This window comes from Diorhabda sublineata, chromosome X (assembly GCF_026230105.1).
Source record: "Diorhabda sublineata isolate icDioSubl1.1 chromosome X, icDioSubl1.1, whole genome shotgun sequence".
Taxonomy (NCBI): Eukaryota; Metazoa; Arthropoda; class Insecta; order Coleoptera; family Chrysomelidae; genus Diorhabda; species Diorhabda sublineata.
Window position 1 is genome coordinate 24,642,575 of NC_079485.1, and position 21,969 is coordinate 24,664,543.

The following is a 21,969-nucleotide window of genomic DNA, read 5'->3' on the forward strand; positions in this document are numbered from 1 at the left end:
TTACTATCAAACGGCAGTAGTGCGTGTTCAGGACATGGAGACAGACGAAATCGAAATTCAAAAGGGAGTTCGCCAAGGCTGCGTTCTTTCTCATTTTGTGTTTCGTGTTAGAGAAGAAATATGAGGGGGTGAGTATCGGAGAAAGATTAATCAACAACTCAAGATTCGCCGATGATACTGCTATACTGGCTGATAGCGAAGAAGATCCTCAAATCTTATTAAAGAGAATCAACCGAGAATGTGAAAATGTAGGATATTTAAAAAACTAAAATCGTGGTTATAAGTAAAAACCAAAATATTAATATTATCCCCATTCTCACACTGAATGGAAAACAAATAGAATGGGTGCAAAAATACAAGTATCTTGGTTCAGTCATAAATGCTCAAATGAATCCAGACGAAGAAATCAAGATCAGAATTGAAATGGATCGAAAGGCGTTTGTCAAATACTCCTCCACGTCAGAATAGGATTCATGGAATTTTATGTGTGGTCAGAGTATTGCTGTACGGAGTGGAAACTTGAACTTTTGACATCCTGAAGATACCCTGGACTGACAGAATCACCAACGACGAAGTACTAAGACGCATTGGTTGCAAAAGAAAGCTTTTGACAATTATTAAGATAAGAAAAACATCTTGCATAGGACGACACATTTTACGCAACAACAAATACCTACTGCTACAGAACATAATGCAGGGCAGAGTGGTTGAAAAGAAAGGCATCAGCAGGAAAAAACAATTCTGGCTCCGTAATATGAGAGAATGGATAAATCTCAGCGTTGGAGAAATGTTTCATGTTGCGAGAGACAGAGACACATTTAAAAACGTGATCGCCAACCTTCAATAAGAAGACAACATGAGAAGAAGAAGATGGTCTACAATTCGAATATTAAGACTTTCTTCTCGATAATTATTCAATAATTCCATAAAGTATCATTGGAATTCGAAATTATCGTGAATATATTTTTCTATCTTTTTCAGTATTATTGTTGTGCTTGCTTGTTTTTTTAATTGGAATACAATGAAAAATATATTTAAACAACAAAAAACAATTGCGAATATGTGAAGAATACCTCAAATAAGAGAAGGTTATAATAATAGTAATAATAAAATAATCAGTTATCACAAATTCTATCAAATATACTTATTTTTTTTTCAAATCATTTCCTTGATACTATCTGTTAAGACATTAAGTGATGTTTGTCAATTTCGATGTTATTGTAAAGCTACGCGAGTCAGTTACTTTATTTTTATCGGCATGTGGCGTAACGGTTTTTATGAAATTTGAATTAAGTTTGGCGAAACTTTTTATGATTCGATAATAATGGTAAAGAGTTTCATTGCACGAAGGGTGTAAAATTGGAATTCGCTGCCAAATCTTGTAACAAGTTTTGTGTTAAATGCGGTTTGGCGTTAGATATTAAGTTAGTGTCAATTTTTCCACGTGAAAGAAGAAAATTCCATATTTTCCAGGACTGGTAAATTTTACGAGTAACACAAACAGTGAGCTATATTCGATCGTCGGCGCAGTGTAGAAAGAGCGGATCAATATAATATCCCCCTCACCGCAACCTCAGCTGCTACGAGTCTCCAGCAAGCACGAGCACCGCTGATACTAGCCATTATATTCTCAAAACTGTGAAAGCCCGGATCGGGTGGTGATCTTGTGAATGTTGGTGAAAGAAAACTAGTAAACCTATGTTTCATTTGGACTTATTACTTTTTGGTGAATTAAATTTCACCTAATTTTGTGTTGGCTTTCAAAGTAACACGTTTTAATTTTTTTATTTTTATTTTTCCGAGTGATGATAATTAATGCAATGAGAGTACACACCCTTTTTGCACTTTTTATTCATGTTACCCATTTTTCATTGTAAGTTTATATATTTTATTATTTTCTATGGGTCATTATCCTCAAATTTAATAAATATGTTTTCCCAATTTCCACCAATTTTGGTTGGCAAGTAAACAAAACTTCAAAACAAGATTTTTCTTAACCATTTTATTTAAAAAATATATATAATACTTAAAGTGATCCCAAGGATTTGGTAAGTTACAAATTTTGTAGATAAAATACTCATATTATCAACTAATTAACCAACTTTCTTTTGACAACTAATGATTATTTATTCAAAAAAGCATGCTTCCTTCCAAATGTGTAGTCGTAGTATTTTGAAAATGTAGTAATAGTCACATGTAATGAAATCAGGTCATTGACCGATATATTAAATATATCAACAAAGAACTGTTAAAACATATAATGACTGCACTTTTAAGCTATTCTACATAAATTCGTTGCGCTTTATCGTTTTCATAGTTTCCATTATTGTATTCAAATGTAGGTCTGTTATATAATCTAAAACAGGGTGAATGATTGATACGGTCTTCCCAGGAACGTAAAACTTTATAGGGCGTATTTTCATGTTTTTATAATTTCACTCATAATTCAAAAACTGGATAATTTTCATAATCATTTCATTACATACAGTATCTATGATTATATCGGCAAGTTTTTCATAAAAAAAACACAAATTACTGTGTTATCATAATTATTACATAAATTTCGGAATAATCATATTGAAATTTGAACAATTTTGTTTTGTTATAATTTTCAAACAAAATATTTGAAAAGAATTAACAAAAATGATAAATTGAATTCAAAGTTGAAATAAGCAGCATATATAAATTGGAAATAACAAAATGTATATATTCCAATTCTATTATTTTAGGATTGAACTTCATTTTAAATTTTTTATCCCTGAAAAGTTTCTGATGAGTTTCCTCACAAACTTCTTTACAATATAAACCGATTAAAAATATAAAACTAAAGGTTAACAAAATTAACTTATAATAAAAAAAGAATAATAAATATATTTCCAAATATACAATACCGATAACAGGATTTATTTTATATGAATAACATCAAATATGGTACATATAAAATAATTGATTTTTCTAATAAACCTTTTTTTGGTGGCACACAAATTCTAATTTTTGGCGAGAGCGCATGAAAATAGTACGATTCCTATACGAATTTACGTGACATTAGAAGCTTAAGTGGAAACATTTTCCTTTATTTGAAATGAATTACTTCACATGAATAACACTTTATAGACATTTCAAAAATGTACTTTAGGCTCAAAGTTGTAAAAAAACTCTGTTTTACAGTATTATTTTAGACAAAAATTGCTGGAAGAGTTTATTTCAGGCCGTTATATATTAATTTTATATGAATAAAGAAATAAAATAAGTTGTAATGTTCTGAATAATCCAAAAAAATGAAAAATAATGTGTGTGATATAATATACCCGAAAAATTATTAACGCATGCCCAGAAAATTTTAATATATTTAATATTTTATTGTCCACAATTTTTCCGAACGAGTATGCTTATGCAAACCTTCTACTAATTTATATCTACTTCGAAAAATATTGACTATTGTATGCATTTCATAAAATTAATAACAACTAATGGAAACTAAATCAGCGAGAAAGTAGAAAATGAGTTTGGAAAATGTGAGTGTACCACTCCAATAAAAGAAATATCAGAATAGTAGCAATTCCACTTTTTCACTTGAACAAGGCCAAAATCGAAGAAATAACAACTATTCTTCTGTAAATATAAGCCATGATATTCAATTTTCTCGAAATAAGGTCGAGTAGTTTATATGGAATTTGATAAAAAGAACTCTTAAAATGAGGAGAAAAAAATTAATATATTTAGTTACAAAAATAATGGCATAAATTGAAAATATTCAATAGAAACAATTGGATATTCGAAAGACTAAGAAAAATTGTTGTATAGTGAGAAATATTAATAGAGATGAATCTATAAATCACCAGAAAATTTCTATATCATAACCTGGCCTGGTGAAATTAATTAAGATTAAGATGAATTAACAATTTGAAATTGAAGGAATACGAAGTTTTACATTTTCAAAATAAATCTACTCATGCTGTTATTTTAATTTTGTAAATTATAACTTGAATAATTTAAAAATTATGTATGAAATATACTTATATGAGTTTTTGTTCATCACATATCGACAGTTTATGTTCTATTCACCATTTTTAAATTAATATTGACTATGGAAGAGTGTATAAACAGAAATTTAGATTTACTCGTAAGAAGGAAGCAAACAGTTAAAATTATTACTCCTATTTAATACAGATGCAGTTGAAGGTACGTTATCAATATACTGAAAATTAATAAGTCAACTGTGTCCCGGGTAGTTGTGAGATAACGAGAGACCGGAGAATATTATAGGAGGCCAATGCAGGGTCGGCCGTCGGCAACTACTTCTGCAGACAATAGATTTTTGAGACTCCAAGAAATGCAACGGCAAGAAGGCTTCAATAAGAAATGGCTGAAGCTCGAAATATAAGTGGCACTTAACAAACCCTGAAAAATGTTTCGAGATGTCCTGCAATTAGATCCAGAGCAGCTAACCTGGAAATACCGTGCTGTTAGGTTAAGGAATAATTTTTTATAGGTACATTACTGAGATTTCAGAGGCTTATCGTGCCCTTTTCATAGACAATGACAATGTAGTTTTAGACTGGCCTGCAGATAGCTCAGACTTGAGCAGGTAGATTTAATATCAGCTTACCTTCAAAAAAATACTTGGAGGATTTGATCGGAGATATGCCACGGCGTTGTCATAATGTGATTAGATCTTGAGGATGCAACACCCGTTACTAACTTTAATTTAATTAGTTTGAAAATAATTATTCTGTACGGTTTTTTTCGATTTCTGAGTTCCCTTAACTAACATATATATAATACATTACTACTATATCACTTTGTATTTGTTATTCATATATTATATTAATAGAAAAAACCGTTAAGACTATCTGAAAATATTTAAATAAATAATAATAGTCATTCCATCTCATTACAATGATCAGAAATCATAATGATGCGGTAGTTCTTTGGCAGGGTGTATTTGAATTCATTTTCAAACGATTTTCTGAACATGTTCAATATCGACGAATTTAGATGAAAAATATGTGGAATCTCTTATATGACTATCACCCCAATGTTTTATTATTTGTAACCGCTCATTTTATTAATATGAGGTATGTTTTCACTGACATCCCAAGACGGATGAACTATCTTATCTTTTACGCTTTTATGTCTTAGTTGCACGGGAATTTCATTAATAGAATAACAATTCGAGAGCTATTTCTAAATAATATCATTTTATGAAGAGATGAATTATCTTCATTTTTATATAAATGACCAGATGTATTGAAAAGGTTTTTTACAAGAAATTGGTATTCCTACTAAATGTGTGTGCTGTGGAGATTTCTCTTATTCCAGTTTATTTCAATTACTATCAGCCGTAGTGATAGTATTAAATTATTATAACGTAGATACTAATGTATATACAGTGTGTCCCAAAATTCTCTTACCAAGCGCAAATCACATATATAAGATGATTTTAGACATGTCCGCTTAAACTAACTTGTATAAGAGCTCTGGTACATTGTATAATCATACAAACTATACATTTTTCATTAAAAAATCATATTTCATATCATAGGTTATAGGTAAATTTACTAGGTACGATGAAGATCGTTCAGTAATTAATTAAATAATTCTATAAGTACTAAATAGATGAAATTTTTTTAATTTCATCTTTTTAGTAAGATATTTGTCAAGAACTACTACATAAACAAATTATCCCTTGTACGTACATGAGCGTATGGAAGACGTTTTTAGATAACGGTACTTTTGCTTCCAACACTCTCTTCACTGGTCTTGACTACTCCATTCTTTGAACATGACCCAACCAATCCAACTGTCTTTGTTCAATGAATTCTATAAGTGACATAATTTCCAGATCTTTCCGTATTTGTTCATGTGTTAACGTACCATTTTTTCTTACACCTCTCACACGCCTCAAATATTTCTTCTCCGCTGCTTGCGATGCACTTTTTTGTTTACTAGTGAGAGTCCATGTTTCGCAGCCATAAGTTAATATTGGTCGGCAAATTACTTTATAAACTTTTAGTTTTGTACTTCTTGAGACTTCTCTTTTAATCATTAGGCAGTTATATATGCCGTATTATGTGCTTAAGGCATTTTGAATTCTTTTGGCAATTTCTGAGTCTTAATTGCCTGTGTTTTCTATTTCTATTCCAAGGTATTCAAATCTTCTCACCGTCCCTCTATTTCTATGTTTATCAATTGTTGTTTGAGTGCCATTACTGCAGTCTTTTCATGCCAAATTGCTTCAGTGTGTTGTTCCAAATGTTTGTCTGTAGATCTCGGTTGTTTTCTGCTTTAAAAACTATTATCATTATCATTATCATTAGCATATGTTCCTTAAGATATTTACACTATTTGCAGGTTTTTCTATCCAACGCACATTTTCCTTGATTGGCAGTGCCGATATTTATTGCATCATCTAGAAATATGTTGAAAAGTAATAGACTTAATCTCCCATCTTGTCTTACTCCTTTTGTGGTTAGGAAAGCCTCACATGGTTTACATTTCTTTTATATAAGCTCATGATTGCATTTCATGAGGCGACATCTATTTGTTTCTTTCTAAACTTTCCCATATTATTACCCTTGGTACTCCGTCTAAAAACCAACTTAACAGCATCATTTTAATCATGACTTTTCGATGAAAGTAAATTAGGTTAGAAATACTCAGTACACACCTTATATTATATCAATCGTTTCCAATACTATTTTTGCTGCTTTGCATCTTACAACATTTTTTGGGTAACAAACTATAAAAATAGTCTACGTTCGCAAACTTCAATTTTAAAAATATGATACATCATAATTTTTCATTCGAATTTTCAAAATGAAGGCAAAAAGCAATTTTCAGAGTTGTTGGAGCAATAAATCGTTCTCCTGTTCATTAAATCACCGATCAATAATTTCCTCAGGCCTGTGTCTGGGTCCTGTCCTAAAGGCTGAGGGAATGGGAAATTGTATTCTAGATCTGTTATTTCCCGTTCCGCAAGTTTGCTTTCCTTCGAATCAGTCAAAACTCTCTTAATTTTCTCGAATATTTAACGCTGCGAGTTCAAGCAATTATTCGTAGGTTTATATTTTCTTTTCTATCCCCACATAATAATTTATGCTGCGTTCTGACGGCAACTTCAAATATTTAATTAATGTCTAATCTCTATACATCAGGAAGTGAATTATTTTTTCAATCACTTAAACTTATAAAGATGGAAAACTTGAAAAATTATTGACATACAAATTTGAAATAACCTTGAACTCACATTATTATTAAAGAGAATATTAATATTCACTCTCATCAGCCATAGGTGGCTCGTATAAAGTGAGTTTTCCTTTAGGCTACGTTCAATCAATAATTACTTTATTCATGGCATTTCAGTTTGGTGCGCACAATATTTGAAGTTGCTGTGGTTATCTGTATTATTCGATACGTGAGAGCAATATTATTAGAAAATTAAACAAAAGCTTTAAAGCGTTAGAAAACTACATGACACATCAAACCCTATCTAAATAAAAAGCTCGGAAACTGCAGGAGTAATAAAATTTCTACTTGAACTATCATTCAAAAACTGAAAAAAGCAGGAAAAAAATTCATTTTAAGATTTGTCTATCAATGATCAACAAATAACACCAGCCTTATTTCTCTAGATAGTTGAGATAGAGATTGGCCAAGATGTAAATAAAGATTTTATGATTGCAATTTCTCAAAGGGAACTATTTGGTATTGTATGATATATATTTGTGAAGAAATTGGATTCAAGACACTTTTATATTCTATAATAAAAAAATTGCTTAATTATCAATATTTATACCATAAATATTAATTGTTTTAATGATTATTCAGAATAGAGATTCATATTTCCTAAATTATAGAGTTTTACGACAGATAAAAACAAATATTTATCATTGGATGTAATTATTGTTTTTCAAATATCCATTGAAATAAATACACATTTACAAGCGTTTGAACCGATTTTCGAAATATTGTTGCAATTTCCGATTTGACCGCATCAACCGCTTCTTCAGGCATAGAGGAATGTTGACCTTACAATTTATTCTTGATCTGGGAGAATGAGAAGAAATCATTGGGTGCCACGAACGGTGGCATTTCCGGTTATTCCGAAAAAAGAGGCGACCATTTGCTTCGAGCGCAAACAACTTTTGTTCGATTTGACTCGTCTTGAAAGACCCATAAAGTCGATTGTTGTTTAGTTCCGGGTTCAAATGCATAGATCCATGATTTGCCTGCCACGTTCTTTTGAAGCACCGCGATTGAATTTTCTCTGCATTTCTTCACACCAATCGACACGAGCTTTTTTTAACGATTGTCAAATCATGCGGTATCTAACGTGAACAAAATCTTTTCGACAGCCAAATGTTCATGCAATATTGAATGTATGCGAGCCGATTTTGGACGATCATTTCAATTTTGTCTAAATTTTTAACGCGGATCACATACTACCTCATAATAGCCATGGCAGAAGAATAATCACCTACTCACCTATTAAATAACTTGGCCGTGTACACGGCATTGAAGCTCGGTGAATCTACCTGGTAGGTATAATTGGACTTTTTATGTGTTTTCTGCACTTAGTGAATAACTGAAGTGATTTATTTCTCCGTGATTATGACACCCTAGACATTTCCTGGAATATTATTTCACGAGTAAATGTTCCAATGTGTAATCGATGATTTCAATAAGCAATCTTACTTTTCGATCAAAACTATTCAAATTGATTTATATTTATGCATTTAAGAGGTAGAAATATTTGAATTTTTGTTAGAAATATTTGGTATATCGAGAAATTTCATTTTCTATTGATTGGAATATGAACGTTTCAGGAATTCGTATTATGAAGTCATCTCGTCAGTAGGAAAAATGTTGAATTTCTTAAACGTAAATTTGTAGACTTGGAAATATAGGAATATTGCTTCCCGATTTGATCGGGTATACGAAAAAGGTATATCTATATTGAATTCAAATACAAAAGAATAGATTTTCAAAATTCACAAACAAGAATCTATTGTGATTATAAAAAATAGAGGATAATCAATGGTCATGAAAATGTACTAATAATATTGCTTAATATGGAAGTAACTTACCAATTTACTTATGTAATATACCCTTGATACTAGTTTAGTTAGAAATCACTCCAATAAAGGGTCAATCTATTAAGTTTGTCAGTTTGTAGGAAAGTGATATTGACACCACTCGCTCAGTAGCCCACTACATCTAGATGTGTTTGTTCTGTAGTGTCGAAATAGGAAGTGGAACTTGAAAAATATTGGAAATTTCTCAAAATCTACCAACAGGACCCGTTGTTGTGGAATATAATGGACAAATACTCAGTTTAAGTACAACTAATATTTTTAATCTCATCAATGCAAACAACATACATTTTCGTTAATGTATAAGATTAAAATTAGCGTGCATTGAAAATTTTGAATGTCTCTGAATAATGCTAATTCTTCTTGTTCTTTCTCTCTAGAACTCTTCATGCCCTTTCGATCGTCAGAGTATTGAGATTTTAGTTTTAATTCTCCTTTTATCCATTTTTCTACTGTTTCCAATCCTTTCCTACTTATTCTTTTGTTGTATTGTTTTTCCCGTTCTTTATCAATCCTGTGCTACTTGTTGTAACCAAGTTTTCCAGCGTCTTCCTTTCTTTCTTTTCTTATGTTTTTTGGTTTTAGTTATTAGGTTTTGTGGTACTCCTCTCTTTACGTGTACCAATTTAAATATCTTTTAACTGGTACAGACCCTGGTTTTTGAGACATCCAGAATTTAACAATTAACTGAATTTTCTGATATAGAATGGCACAGGTTGATTGACGGTGCTATAGTGATGGCTCCAAAATAACAAATACAACTGGAGTACTCGTAGATGTTAGAGCCTAGAACTAAATATTCTGGAAGCTAGGGCATTACACCAAGCATTTCTCAAGTAGAAAAATATGCAATGGAAGAAAGTGTGCAGTATCGTGTTCGATAACCAAGCCACCATTAGCGCTCTAAGCTCTGATCTCATAAAATTGAGCTGGTTTGGCAATGTCTGGATAATTTAAAAGAACTAGGCAAAAAGATTAAGTTTTCCTCTAATGGGTTCCGGAATACAATGAAGTAATGAGAAACAGCAGACATACTTGCTAAAGTAGGGGTTAATAAACACTTTTGTAGGATATAAATCCTTCTGTTGATTCTGCTACAGAAAAATAGACGAAATCTGCAGCAGTTGAGACAGTCAAAGATACATCGGGGAACCTATAACCATAGATCTGTTTAGTAAGATTAATTCACGAAATGGATAGGAGTCTTGTAGTACATGTCGTCTTAAGGGACAACTGATGATACTAAGGACATTATCTCGAAGTGTGAGTCTGGAAAGCATTACATCAAGTTTCATGTATATATATACTACAGTTTTAATTGAATCGTGATATTTTTTAATTATTGATTATCCACCTTCTTACTAAATAAAACCGCGTGGAGATATTCATAATTATATTGTTTTAAAGCATTGGCAACTTAGTTTTTCATTCAATATTATCAGAAATTCCAGATTTTTTTTTCAAACACGCATACAGAACAAAAACGTAGAAAGATCTCAGTGATAGATCATCTGGAGCTGTCGTTCGGTCACCAAACAGTTATAAACCTACAGTTCCATTAACAATAACCACAAGATCTTAAAATTTCTGCAATATTTTATCAATGTAGTAATAGGTACAATAATTAAACTCACTTTAGAAGTAGAAAGGACCACTAACTTGTAGAAGGCTCTATTTATAAAGTTCGCGTACGTAGCTTCGATAAGACTGTAAAAATACTTCACCGTAGAATAAGATATAAGTGAGGCCTAACTGTTTAACAACTAGCTTAAATATGATTTGCAGCTTCATGCATAATTCACAATTTCTTGAATCTTAAAAAAAATTCGCGATATCCCACAAACCATGATAAAATAATGATTTATGTACGAAGACAATGAATTATACAAAGAAAATTTTTCAATTAACGGCAGCTGCACAGTTATACGTACAGCAATATTTGTAGGAAAACAGAATTGAGGAGATAAAATATTTCAGTAATGTAATCTGAAAGTCTTAGTCATTGTATTTTTTAAAACATTATTAGGAGAATGGGAAAGCACATGTCGATATTTGATGGTCATTTTTCAGCTCATTATGTATGATATCTCTGACTCCTATGGATCAGGAAGACCATAACTGCTAATGGCAGAAGTGGAAGCAAATCCATATAAATCCTTCCAGGAATTCCCAACATCTTTAACCATCCGGTTAACCATTAAAGAACATTTTCCACAGATTGGAAAAATCTGTCCAAAGAGGACAAAGCCAATCGATCCATCTCATGCAACGTATTGCTTCAACGGCACCATACAAAACCGTTTTCTGATCGCTGGATCACTGGAGACGGAAGTTAAAAAACTAAAGTGAGATCCCTTTTGTTGGGTTTTATTTCATTGTGATCGATTTGCCAACCGCTCGTTTGAAATCCATAAACATATTTTAATTAGTCCCAAGCTAATGTCATTTTTTAGGTTCTCATTTAATTACATTTGTTAAAACATTGACATCACATAAAATTTAGTTAAATTCAACCAATTTCATCAATTTATTTCAATATTTAATCCATATTAATGAGCAATTAACTCTACTTAATATGGAATAATGATTACTCGTTACTCTCATCAATCATGTATCTTAGTAACAGAATTCTTTCATATTCATACTAGAATCGATAGGTTTTATACAAGCAATAGATTACAATAATAAATTTTAACTCATTGTATTGATTATATATTGTAGTTTCCCTGATGATGGGAAGAATATTCCACGAAAGCTTGGAATTATAGTTCCATGAAGAGTTCTTATTTCCAAATTTGATGATATGTGTTTGACAATATTTTTCTGTACTTTTAATAATCTAATCATTAAAATAAACAGCCATTGTTCTTCTTTGAGTAAAAAAATTTCGAAGCTTATGAGTTTCCCTGATGAACAACAATACTAATTATTACTATTAATTACGTTTAAACATTAAAATGAATAATCGGTATTATGTCAAAATATGACCACCTTGAACAAAAGTGTTAAGAGTTACATCTTCTTTGTTAAGTTACAATGTGTTCCTAATGTTCCTGTTCGTACAAGACCCTTTCACATCTCTCTAGGGATACTGTCAAGAGAAAATAAATATCAGAGTTTCCTAAGTTTGTGTTTGATAATTGATAGTGTACAGTATAAGTTTTGTTTCGAAACTTTCCAAGTTAAAATATGGAGACAAGTCGAACATTAGAATAAGTAGAATTGAAAAATAAATACAATAATGTATATTTATAAATAGAATCTGAAGTATGTATGGAAAGAAATCGAATTTGTAGGTTTTAACAAAAAAAATTTTTCGGGCTTAAACTATATTGGCACGTTGTGTTCGCAATACTCAGAAGAAAACGTTAAGAAGCTTTTCGAGAAAAGCTTCCTTTATATTAGTAAGTGTCTGTAAATTCTATAAAAAGGTTTTCTAGTGTTCTCATCTAAAGAGATTTCAACGTTTGCCCTCTATCAATGTTCTGCGTGACGCTCTTGACCTGAACATAAAATTATCGCCTAAATTGTGCGTGTAGGTGGTGCCTGGATAAGCAGAGATAAAAGAGAAGAGTTGAGACCGTCAAAATTACACCATAAAATCATCAATAAATATGCCAAAAACAATATTTGGAATAAAGAACTGATAGTCTAAGCAAGTTTCTAGTACTTAAAATATGACCTAATATTTTACGTTCCCTACATTACACGTGCTGAAAACGAAATATGCAACCTATGTATCTCGTTAAATAATTGGCTAGAACAAAAATTTACACGATGAAAGTTTGAATTTATGACTTTTTAATAATGTTTTACTAGATGTAAATTATTTTTACTGCGTTTATTGTGGAATAATGACATACTTTGAGGATTAATAACTCTTGTAGTTTGAATAAAAATATTTTCTAAACGAAATTTTGCCGCTTTATAGAAAAAAATAGTCATATAGGCAATTGGAGATATACAGGACTTGATGCAAAATATTCGAGAATGACTAGATAATTTCAAATAATACTGTGTCATAAAAAATTTTTCATACGATCAATATACACTATACATTGGAACATTATGAATTTTTAATGGATGATTACGTATGTTTTGTGTTGACGGAATAAATAATTCTACACTACTATCTGAAGGTCAGGGGCGGCTCATGCCTAATGGTTAACAATCCATAACTTTTACAGTGACAACCTTTACAATCTAAAGATCACAAAAATTAATTTTTTAACGAAAAGGTACTCTCTGTTTAACTCGATAAAATTTATGCTTTAGGAGATATGTAGCTTTTAGATCTTTGTAATTGCCAAGGAAACCGTTCGCCATGAAAAAAAATTCTGAAGAAAATTATCATAAATTGTAATTATTTATTGAGAATACTCACAGGAGGTATTAAATCAAATTCAAATATTGCTTGAAGAACTAATGAATAAATAAATAAATATTTGTACTACATACTATCGAACATCATACTACTGGCATAAGGAAAAGAGATTAAAAATTATTTTTCATCCAGTAGGCTACTATGAAATAAGCTACTACGTGATATTCAATTAGAAATTACAAGCGACTTGATTTGTTAATGTCAGTTTGCTGTCAATCTGGTCAATACCTTCTTCATCTTCTTCTTTCTACTTCATTTTAGGCAGATTGCCTGTTCATTCTTCGCAGCATGCCTATTGTCTCAATTGATAGTAAGATTATCACTCCATCTTTTTCGTGACCTTCCCATACTTCTTCTCCCCAGTGGTGAGTTTTCTCGTGCTATCCTTACTATTCTTTCCTCGCTCATTCTACTTATGTATTCGTCCCCTTCGCGCTTTCTGCTCAGTACCCATTCGTTAATATTTTCCACTCTGCATTGTTACCTTATGTCACCGCTACGTTCCCTGGCTAGGAGCGTTTTTCCATCAATTTTTCGAAGGACTTTCATTTCGCTTGTTTCCAGGAGCCTTTTTGTTTTTGCTGTATCAGGCCGAGCTTCTGCGGTGTACGTCATTGTGGGTTTGATTACAATTTTGTAGGTTCTTGACTTGGGCTCAATACTTAAGTATTTGTTTTTCCATATAGTGTCGTTCAGACATCCGGCTGGTCTTGCTGCTTTTATTGTTTACTGCCTTACCTCTGTCTCAATATCACTATATCCGGATAGTTCTATACCCAGATATTTGAATTTCATTTTTTGCTGGATTATTTTGTCGACCAGCTTGCATCTAAGAGGTATTTTTGATGTTATCAGGATTTTTGTTTTTGAGGTAGAAATCATCATATTTAGAGATTTTTCTGTGCAATTTAAGCGATATAGCTGCCTTTGGAGGTCGTCTTCGTTTTTTGCAACCAGCACAGCATCGTCAGCATAGCGCAGGATTGCGGTCACCCATTTTGTATCCGTTCAATCTGCGTACTTGCTTTATTTCATCTATAATTATGTTGAAAAAGAGTGGACTCATTGAGTCACCCTCTCGTATTCCTCTTTCCACGGGGATTGGTTTGGTGAGCTCTCCGTTGATCTTGGCCTGAATTTTGATTGAGCTGTATCGATTCTCTATGACTTTGATTAAGGTATGGGCTACTTGTTTGTCGTAGAGTAAATGTACAACATCCTCCAACTGAACCCGGTCAAATGCTTTTTGCAAATATGCCGACATGCATTTGATGTATAGTTTGAGTTCTAGTAACTCCTCAGAAGCCAGAAGGTTGTATACTGAACGCTTTTCGGGTGTTTTAATACCTCTTGTGAGTATTTTCAAAAGATAATTACAATTTATGATAATTTTCTTCAGAATTCTTTTTCATGGCGAACAGTTTCCTTGGCAAGTACAAAGATCTTAAAATCTACATATCTCCTAAAGCATAAATTTTATCGAGTTAAACAGAGAGTACCTTTTCGTTAAAAAAATCATTTTAGCTATTTTTAGATTGTATAGGTTGTCCCTGTAAAAGTTACGAATTGTTAACCATTGGGCATGAGTTACCCCTGGCCTTCAGATAGTACTGTAGAATTATTTATTCCGTCAAAACACACTACATGGACATACCTAATAATCCATTAAAAATTCATACTATTTGTATCTATAATTTAGAAAATATACTATAAGTTCTAAAATAGCAACGAGAGGTCGTATGAGAATTTTTTTGTCATGGTATAATTTTTTCGTCATCTACTCACTCTCGAATTTTTGCATAAAGTCCTGGAGCACCCTGTATTATTTCGAATATTTTACATATATGAACAGTGGGTGTGAAATTGACAGTTAATTAAATTGTCAAAATTGAAACGTTTACTAGAAGGTTATACGTACACGTACTCATTGGTTTTCCACTCCTGAAGCAGCTCTGAAAATCAGTTGTCAAAATTGCCTTCTCCATATTCATCACATTAGTTTCAACTGTCTCTCGATATCCTCTGAGCCTATATTCAATCTGGAAAGGATCCAAAGGTCATAGGAAACTAGGAAGTTTGGTGGAGCTGTTTCACTTGAACGAATTGAAAACTCCATTTTGGTATTGGAAATTTAGAATCATAGCCAGTTTATCACCAGTAATGATCTAGTAGGAAAAACTTTGATCCGGATTTTATTAGACTATTTCTACGTGCTCGAGGTTTATAATACAATTGACCTAAATTATCTTTAAAATATGGTGATAAACCAAAATCTCACGTTCCATTTCGAACGAGCAGATTTTCATCCATGCCTCTGTGTCGTATAAGAGTACAGGAAAGACTTAACATCGTGTCATCCTAATAATCAAAACAAAGTTAAGATCATGGCTGGGAAGAATTTTTTGAGTTTTATAAACCTTCCTCTCACTTTGACTATTCTTGCTCGTATCTGCACGCTAGGATATCATTTATTGTACATTATGTTTCCCGGGTACGTCAATTATTGTATTTGATTTATTTATACGTTAATAACATTGATTTTTCCTTCTAGTACATTTTGTTATTTAGTTATGACCTCTTTATATTAAGCTCTCGTCTGTATTTCTGGCAGTCTACAACAAGAAGGTCTGTGAGCCTCTTTTCAAACGAGCTGGTTACTGAAACAGTACCATCAGTGTAACGTCTATTGTTGACAAATTTTCCATTAACTGAAACTAAAATAGTTGTATAAAATAGTATTAAACGGGGTTTAGACAAGGCAGAAGTGCCACAGATGATAATGCAACTACAATGTATTAGTTCGAGTAGAATCTACAGATGTACCGGGTGTCCCAATAAGAATGGCTCCCGGTCATATCTCGGGAACCGTTTATAGTACAGCTTCGGGAAAAAAAATTTATAACAAAAGTGACCTCGAGAAAAACCTGGAAATTATTTACAGAGTTGTAGGTCCACCGCCAGAGGGCGTAATTAAATACCAAAAATTATAAAATGAATAATTTACAAATTTTGCATAATTAAGATGCATTTAAACTATGATTATCGTATTCCTCAAGAAATTTAGCGTATATTTGATCCGACAAGTTTTAGTCTATCTCTTCAAATAAGAGGTGGGAGGAAGCGGGAACTTTATTATGAAAAAACGCCTGTAAGTCCAGTTTTACCTAACCTATCTATGCAAACTTGATCTTTTTGAAAAAAGCTCCTTTCTACCAATGTAAGAGTTATAATTTTGAAACAACCTAATGAGTAACGTATACGCTAGAGGGCGTATACGTATAGCTATCCTTGAAAAATGTTACAAAACACAATAAATGTTTTGGCATATGTGCAATTTAATCCGCATTTAAGTAGATATTAGAGCAATAAGTAGAGACTTGAGAATAAGCAGAACCACCGTTCAACGTATTTTGACAGGACACAGGTAAATTATGATGTAAAAAGATATTTTTCTTAAACAAAAAATACCCGCATAATATTATTTGCGGGCATGATTATATGTTAACATAATAATTTATTTATCATTCCGGAAAGATATTTGATAGGACATTATATTTCTTTTAGATTTCATCCATATGATATAGTACTGCATCAACAATTGGTTGATCGTGATTACAACAGAAGGTTGGATTATTGCAACTGTTTACTACGAGTACATATGTTATATGACAACCTTCAATTACTGTCACGTATTTTGTGGTCAGACGAAGATACATTTAGTAGTGATGGTACGGTTAACCGGCATAACTATTGGTCACAGAATAATCCACGCTGGATGGAAGAAGTTCAGTACCAGGGGCGATGGTCGGTGAATGTATGGTGTGGTATTGTAGATGGTCAGATAATTGGACCTCTTATTTTTGACAACGCAGTTAACAAGGAACGCTACCTAAATTTTATAAGGGATGAATTCCCACTTCTTTTAAAATATATATCACTAGCAACTCGTAGGTCTATCTTGTTTCAGCACGATGGGTGTCCGGCGCATTTCTTCAGACATGTTAGAGAATTTTTAGATATTTATATATATAGATTTACCCTGATAGGTGGATAGGACGTCTTAGATTTCTATCTCAGGAGTCGGATTAAAGACCTTGTTTGTGCAATTAGACCCACTACTAGAGATAACATGATGGAGAGAATACGAAACACCATTCAGAGTATTTCGAGAGCAGAAATTGAGATTGCTGTTCAATCCACTCTTCAAAGAATAAACGCTTGTATCGAAAATGATGGGGGACAATTTGAATATTCAGTTCGTCACTAAGCGAGGTACCTTGAGTTATATTTCCATTTTAACTTCCATAACGCAGTTTCCCGGTGACAGCATAAGTAATTTGACATAATAATTGGAACTATTATTAATAGAACAAATGTTAAAATCCGTTCAGTCAAACTGGAGTAATTTATATTTAAAGGAAAATGCTTAAAATTTATACATTTCTTAAGATATCTTGTAATACGAAAAAGATATCGACATGTTTTCGCTATTCTGTTGCTAATTTGATCTATTTTTATATTATTTAATTAAAACTGCATGTTTCTATTTAACATTTTTTAAGGATAGCTAGATTTAAAAAATAAATAAATAGCGCCCTCTAGCGTATACGTTACTCATTAGGTTGCTTGGAAGTTATAACTCTTACATTGGTAGAAAGGAGCTCTCTTCAAAAAGACTAAGTTTGCATAGATAGGTTAAGTAGAACTGGACTTACAGGCGTTTTTTCATAATAAAGTTCCCGCTTCCCCCCACCTCTTATTTGAAGAGATAGACTAAAACTTGTGAAATGAAATATAAGCTGAATTTCTTGAAGATAACGATAATCATAGTTTAAATGCATCTTTTTTTTTTTTATTTAAAATTAACGTGCTCGGCTACTATGGCCACTTGCACGGGAGCGGTTATAATACATTAAATATGAAATGGTTCATTGATACAAGTATACAATATGAATACACAGTAACACAATTGTTCTATAGTTGGTGGTACAGCTGTACATCTTTGAGAAACTGAAGTAGAGAGGTAATTTATTCCGAGTTGTTAAGGACTTCATTGTAGTTCTGGCTAAGCCGAAACTGTTGTCTTTCGACGGTATATTTGCGACACTCGGTCAAAATATGCTTCATGGTTAGGTACGAGTTGCAGCTGGAGCAAAATGGTCTGGCAGTAGTAGTCATAAGATATCCATGAGTAAGTCTTGAATGGCCAATTCTTACTCTTCTAATCGCAGTTAAGTCTTGCCTTGAGAGACCAGCGAAGATAATAGGTTGGTTACCAATTGAACGCTGTATTTGACGTAGGGATGTGTTAATAGTGTCCCAATGCTGCTGCCAAGTAACTCTGGATTTTCTTTTGAACTGTGATTTTAAATCCTTTCCAATAATTACATTGTCGGTGACGGTATATGTAGCTGCAATTTTTGCCTGTTTGTCTGCTAGTTCGTTGCCTTCGATGCCAATGTGGGAAGGTATCCAAATTAAAGTAACTGCTATTCCTTGGGATGAGATAAGCTGATAGGAGTCATGTATTGATTGGACAATAGGATGTTCGGTAAATATATTTTGGATGGATAAAATAGAGGCAAGTGAGTCTGTACATATGGCGACGAGCTTATAAGGTGGAGAGATTGAATTGATGGCCTGTAGAATGCTGAATAGTTCACCTGTGTGAACGTTACAGGTTGATGGGATAAGGGAAGATTTTATTGCAATTTGTGACGTTGTAACAGAGCAGCCTACTCCTGTTTCATTTTTGGATGCATCTGTGTATAACACTAAATCAAAGTGGTTATTCATTATTATGTCATTAAAATCATTTATAATTAATTGTTTGGGTGTTGCATGCTTATTGTATCTCATAAGGGATGTGTTGAATTTAGGAATGTTGATAGTCCATGGGGGAGTAGAGGGGATAGGAAGGGGGCTAGTTTGTTTGAGGTTGACGCCGTCAAGCAGCTGGGATAAAATTAAAGGGATAGGTTTTAATAATGGCAAGGCTGAGGAGTTGTGTAACGTGTTAGAATTTGATGTGAAAAGCGAGTAGACAGGATTGAGGGGGTTAGCCGATACGGAGGCTGCGTAAGAAAGCAGAATTTGCTGCCGTCTGATCCAAAGAGGGGGCTCATTAGCTTCGCAGTAAATGCTTTCTGCAGGACTAGATCGAAAAGCACCTAAACAGAGGCGTAAAGCTGTATTATGCACCGAGTTCAGGAGATCGAGATCAGATTTTGTGGCCGAGATATATATGTGACAGCCATAATCTAATTTCGAGCGAATGATGGCCCTATAAATTTTGATAAGGGAGTTTTCGTCTGCTCCCCAGTGGTAATGCGAAAGGATTTTAATAAGGTTTAATCTTTTGCCGCATTCGCCTTTGATTTCTCGAATATGTTGTTTCCAGGTGAGCCGAGAGTCGAATGTTAGACCAAGTATTTTACAGTGATCAACAACAGGAAGGCGGTCATTGTTAATGAGGATAGTAGGAGATAATGTAGATGGTCGTCTACTAAATTTAATAATTCTGGATTTTGTTTGTGAAAAAGTTAATCCTAAGCGAGTTATATTTTTACTTAGGGTGTTTACTGCTGACTGAATTAGATTAGTTGTAGTAGGAGTAGACGTGCCAGGACAGTAAATAAACAAGTCGTCTGCATATAAAGCATACTTGATGGGAGGCAGGAGATCAGAGCAAATATCGTTTATTGCTAGATTGAATAAAGTGGGGCTTATAACCGATCCTTGAGGAACACCATCAGTCTGGGCACAGGTTGACGAGAAAATTCCATTAGCAAAGACTTTGAATGTCCTTGAAGTTAAGAAATTCCGAATAAAATGAAATATATGTCCGGAGATATTTAGTGAAGTTAGTTTATTTAGAATTGACTGTCTACTGACAGAATCAAAAGCACCGTCGATATCAAATATAGCTGCAATGACCTCTTGTTTTTTATTAAGGGCAACAGAAATATGGGATTGGAGAAGAACCAGATTGTCTTGGGTCGATCTATGTTTTCGGAATCCCGACTGTTCTTTTGAGAATAAATTATGTTTATCGAGGAACCATAGAAGCCGCTTATTAACCATCTTTTCTAATAATTTGCACATGGTACAAGTAAGTGATATGGGCCGGAAAGAGTTCGGGGAGGTAACATTTTGCTCAGGCTTTTTAATAGGAATTATCGTAGAAGTACGCCATTGGCTAGGGAATTGATTGGTGATCCATATAAAATTGTAAATTTCTAGAAGCTTGCGTAAACCTGTATTGGAGAGTTTTTTAAGAAATATGTACGGGATGTCATCGGGACCGGAGGCAGTATTTTTGCAGCTACTGAGGGCTGAGGTAAGCTCTAAGAAGGAGAATGCGCAGTTAAGAGAGGTGATATCTTGCGTTATAGTCGTAGAGCATGGGTAGGTAGTTTTGTCTATAGAGGGTGATGTGATGTTAACTTTACATTTAAATTTTGATTCAAAGGTTTTGGCCAGAATGTTGCTGATTTCTTCATTTTCACTTACTATTTTATTGTTATATAAGAGAGTCGGAATTTTTAAATTGGAATTGTTACCTTGAATTTGTCTTATTTTATTCCAAAGTTGGGTGGGACTTGTATTAACATTTATGGAAGACACATAGTTTCTCCAGGAACATTTTTTACTTTGCTTTATAATATATCTAGCCTTGGCTCTGGTTCTCTTCAGATTGATAAGGTTCTCTTGTGTTTTATGACTACGATAAAAATTAAGTGCTATTTTTTGTTGTTTTATAGCACTTTCACATCTGGAGTTCCACCAAGGGACAGTTTTTTGTTTAGGACAGATATTATTTTTACCAATGTGCTGATGAGCAGCTGAAAGTATAGCATCTGTAATCCTCAGTATGTTATTGTTTATATCATCTGTGAGAGATAATTCCGATAGGTTGGACTTCGTTTGAGACGTATAACTAGTCCAGTCGGCAGAGTTTAAGCGCCAATACCTTCTGGATAAAGTATCACTTTGGTTAGGGATACTGGAGGATATGATAATAGGATAATGATTGCTATCATATAGATCATTAGCGGTATGCCGATTTAGTGAAGGGGCAAGTTTGGGGTCACTAAAGCTAAGATCAATACATGAGAAGGTGCCAGATGAGAAATTCAAGTGTGTATTTGATCCAGTATTTAGCAAGCATGAGCCAGTACAATTGATCACGTTTTCGATGGTTTTTCCCTTTCCCATGGTAATATTGGATCCCCACATTGTATTATGGGCGTTAAAGTCACCTACAAGAATGTATGGTTGGGGGAGTTGAGAGATTAGGTTGAAAAGTTCTATTTCTTTTAAAGGATAATTAGGAGGAATATATAAGTTGCAAATAGTAAGATTATTTGGGCACCAGGTGGAAACTGCAATAGCCTCAAGATCTGTAGCGATTTGGAGAGGGGAGGAAAATAGTTCACTAGAAATGAAAATAGAGGTGCCACCGCTAGCTCTCGCGCAGTTGGTGCGAAT

The 21,969-nt window shown here is 33.1% G+C and overlaps 1 protein-coding gene across 3 annotated transcripts in view; it reads left to right on the forward strand.

Annotated features, from left to right (window-relative positions):
• The first annotated feature begins 1,575 nt into the window (after nt 1-1,575).
• LOC130450714 (glutamate-gated chloride channel) overlaps nt 1,576-21,969 on the forward strand; it is an 85,109-nt gene continuing 64,715 nt past the window's right edge. For 2 of the 3 annotated variants that reach the window (XM_056789296.1, XM_056789294.1), the window contains exon 1: nt 1,576-1,873. In XM_056789296.1, coding sequence (XP_056645274.1) covers nt 1,806-1,873 — 68 coding nt within the window. In that variant the 5' untranslated portion in view covers nt 1,576-1,805. The remainder of the gene's footprint in view (nt 1,874-21,969) is intronic. The other variant, XM_056789295.1, reaches the window with a different exon arrangement.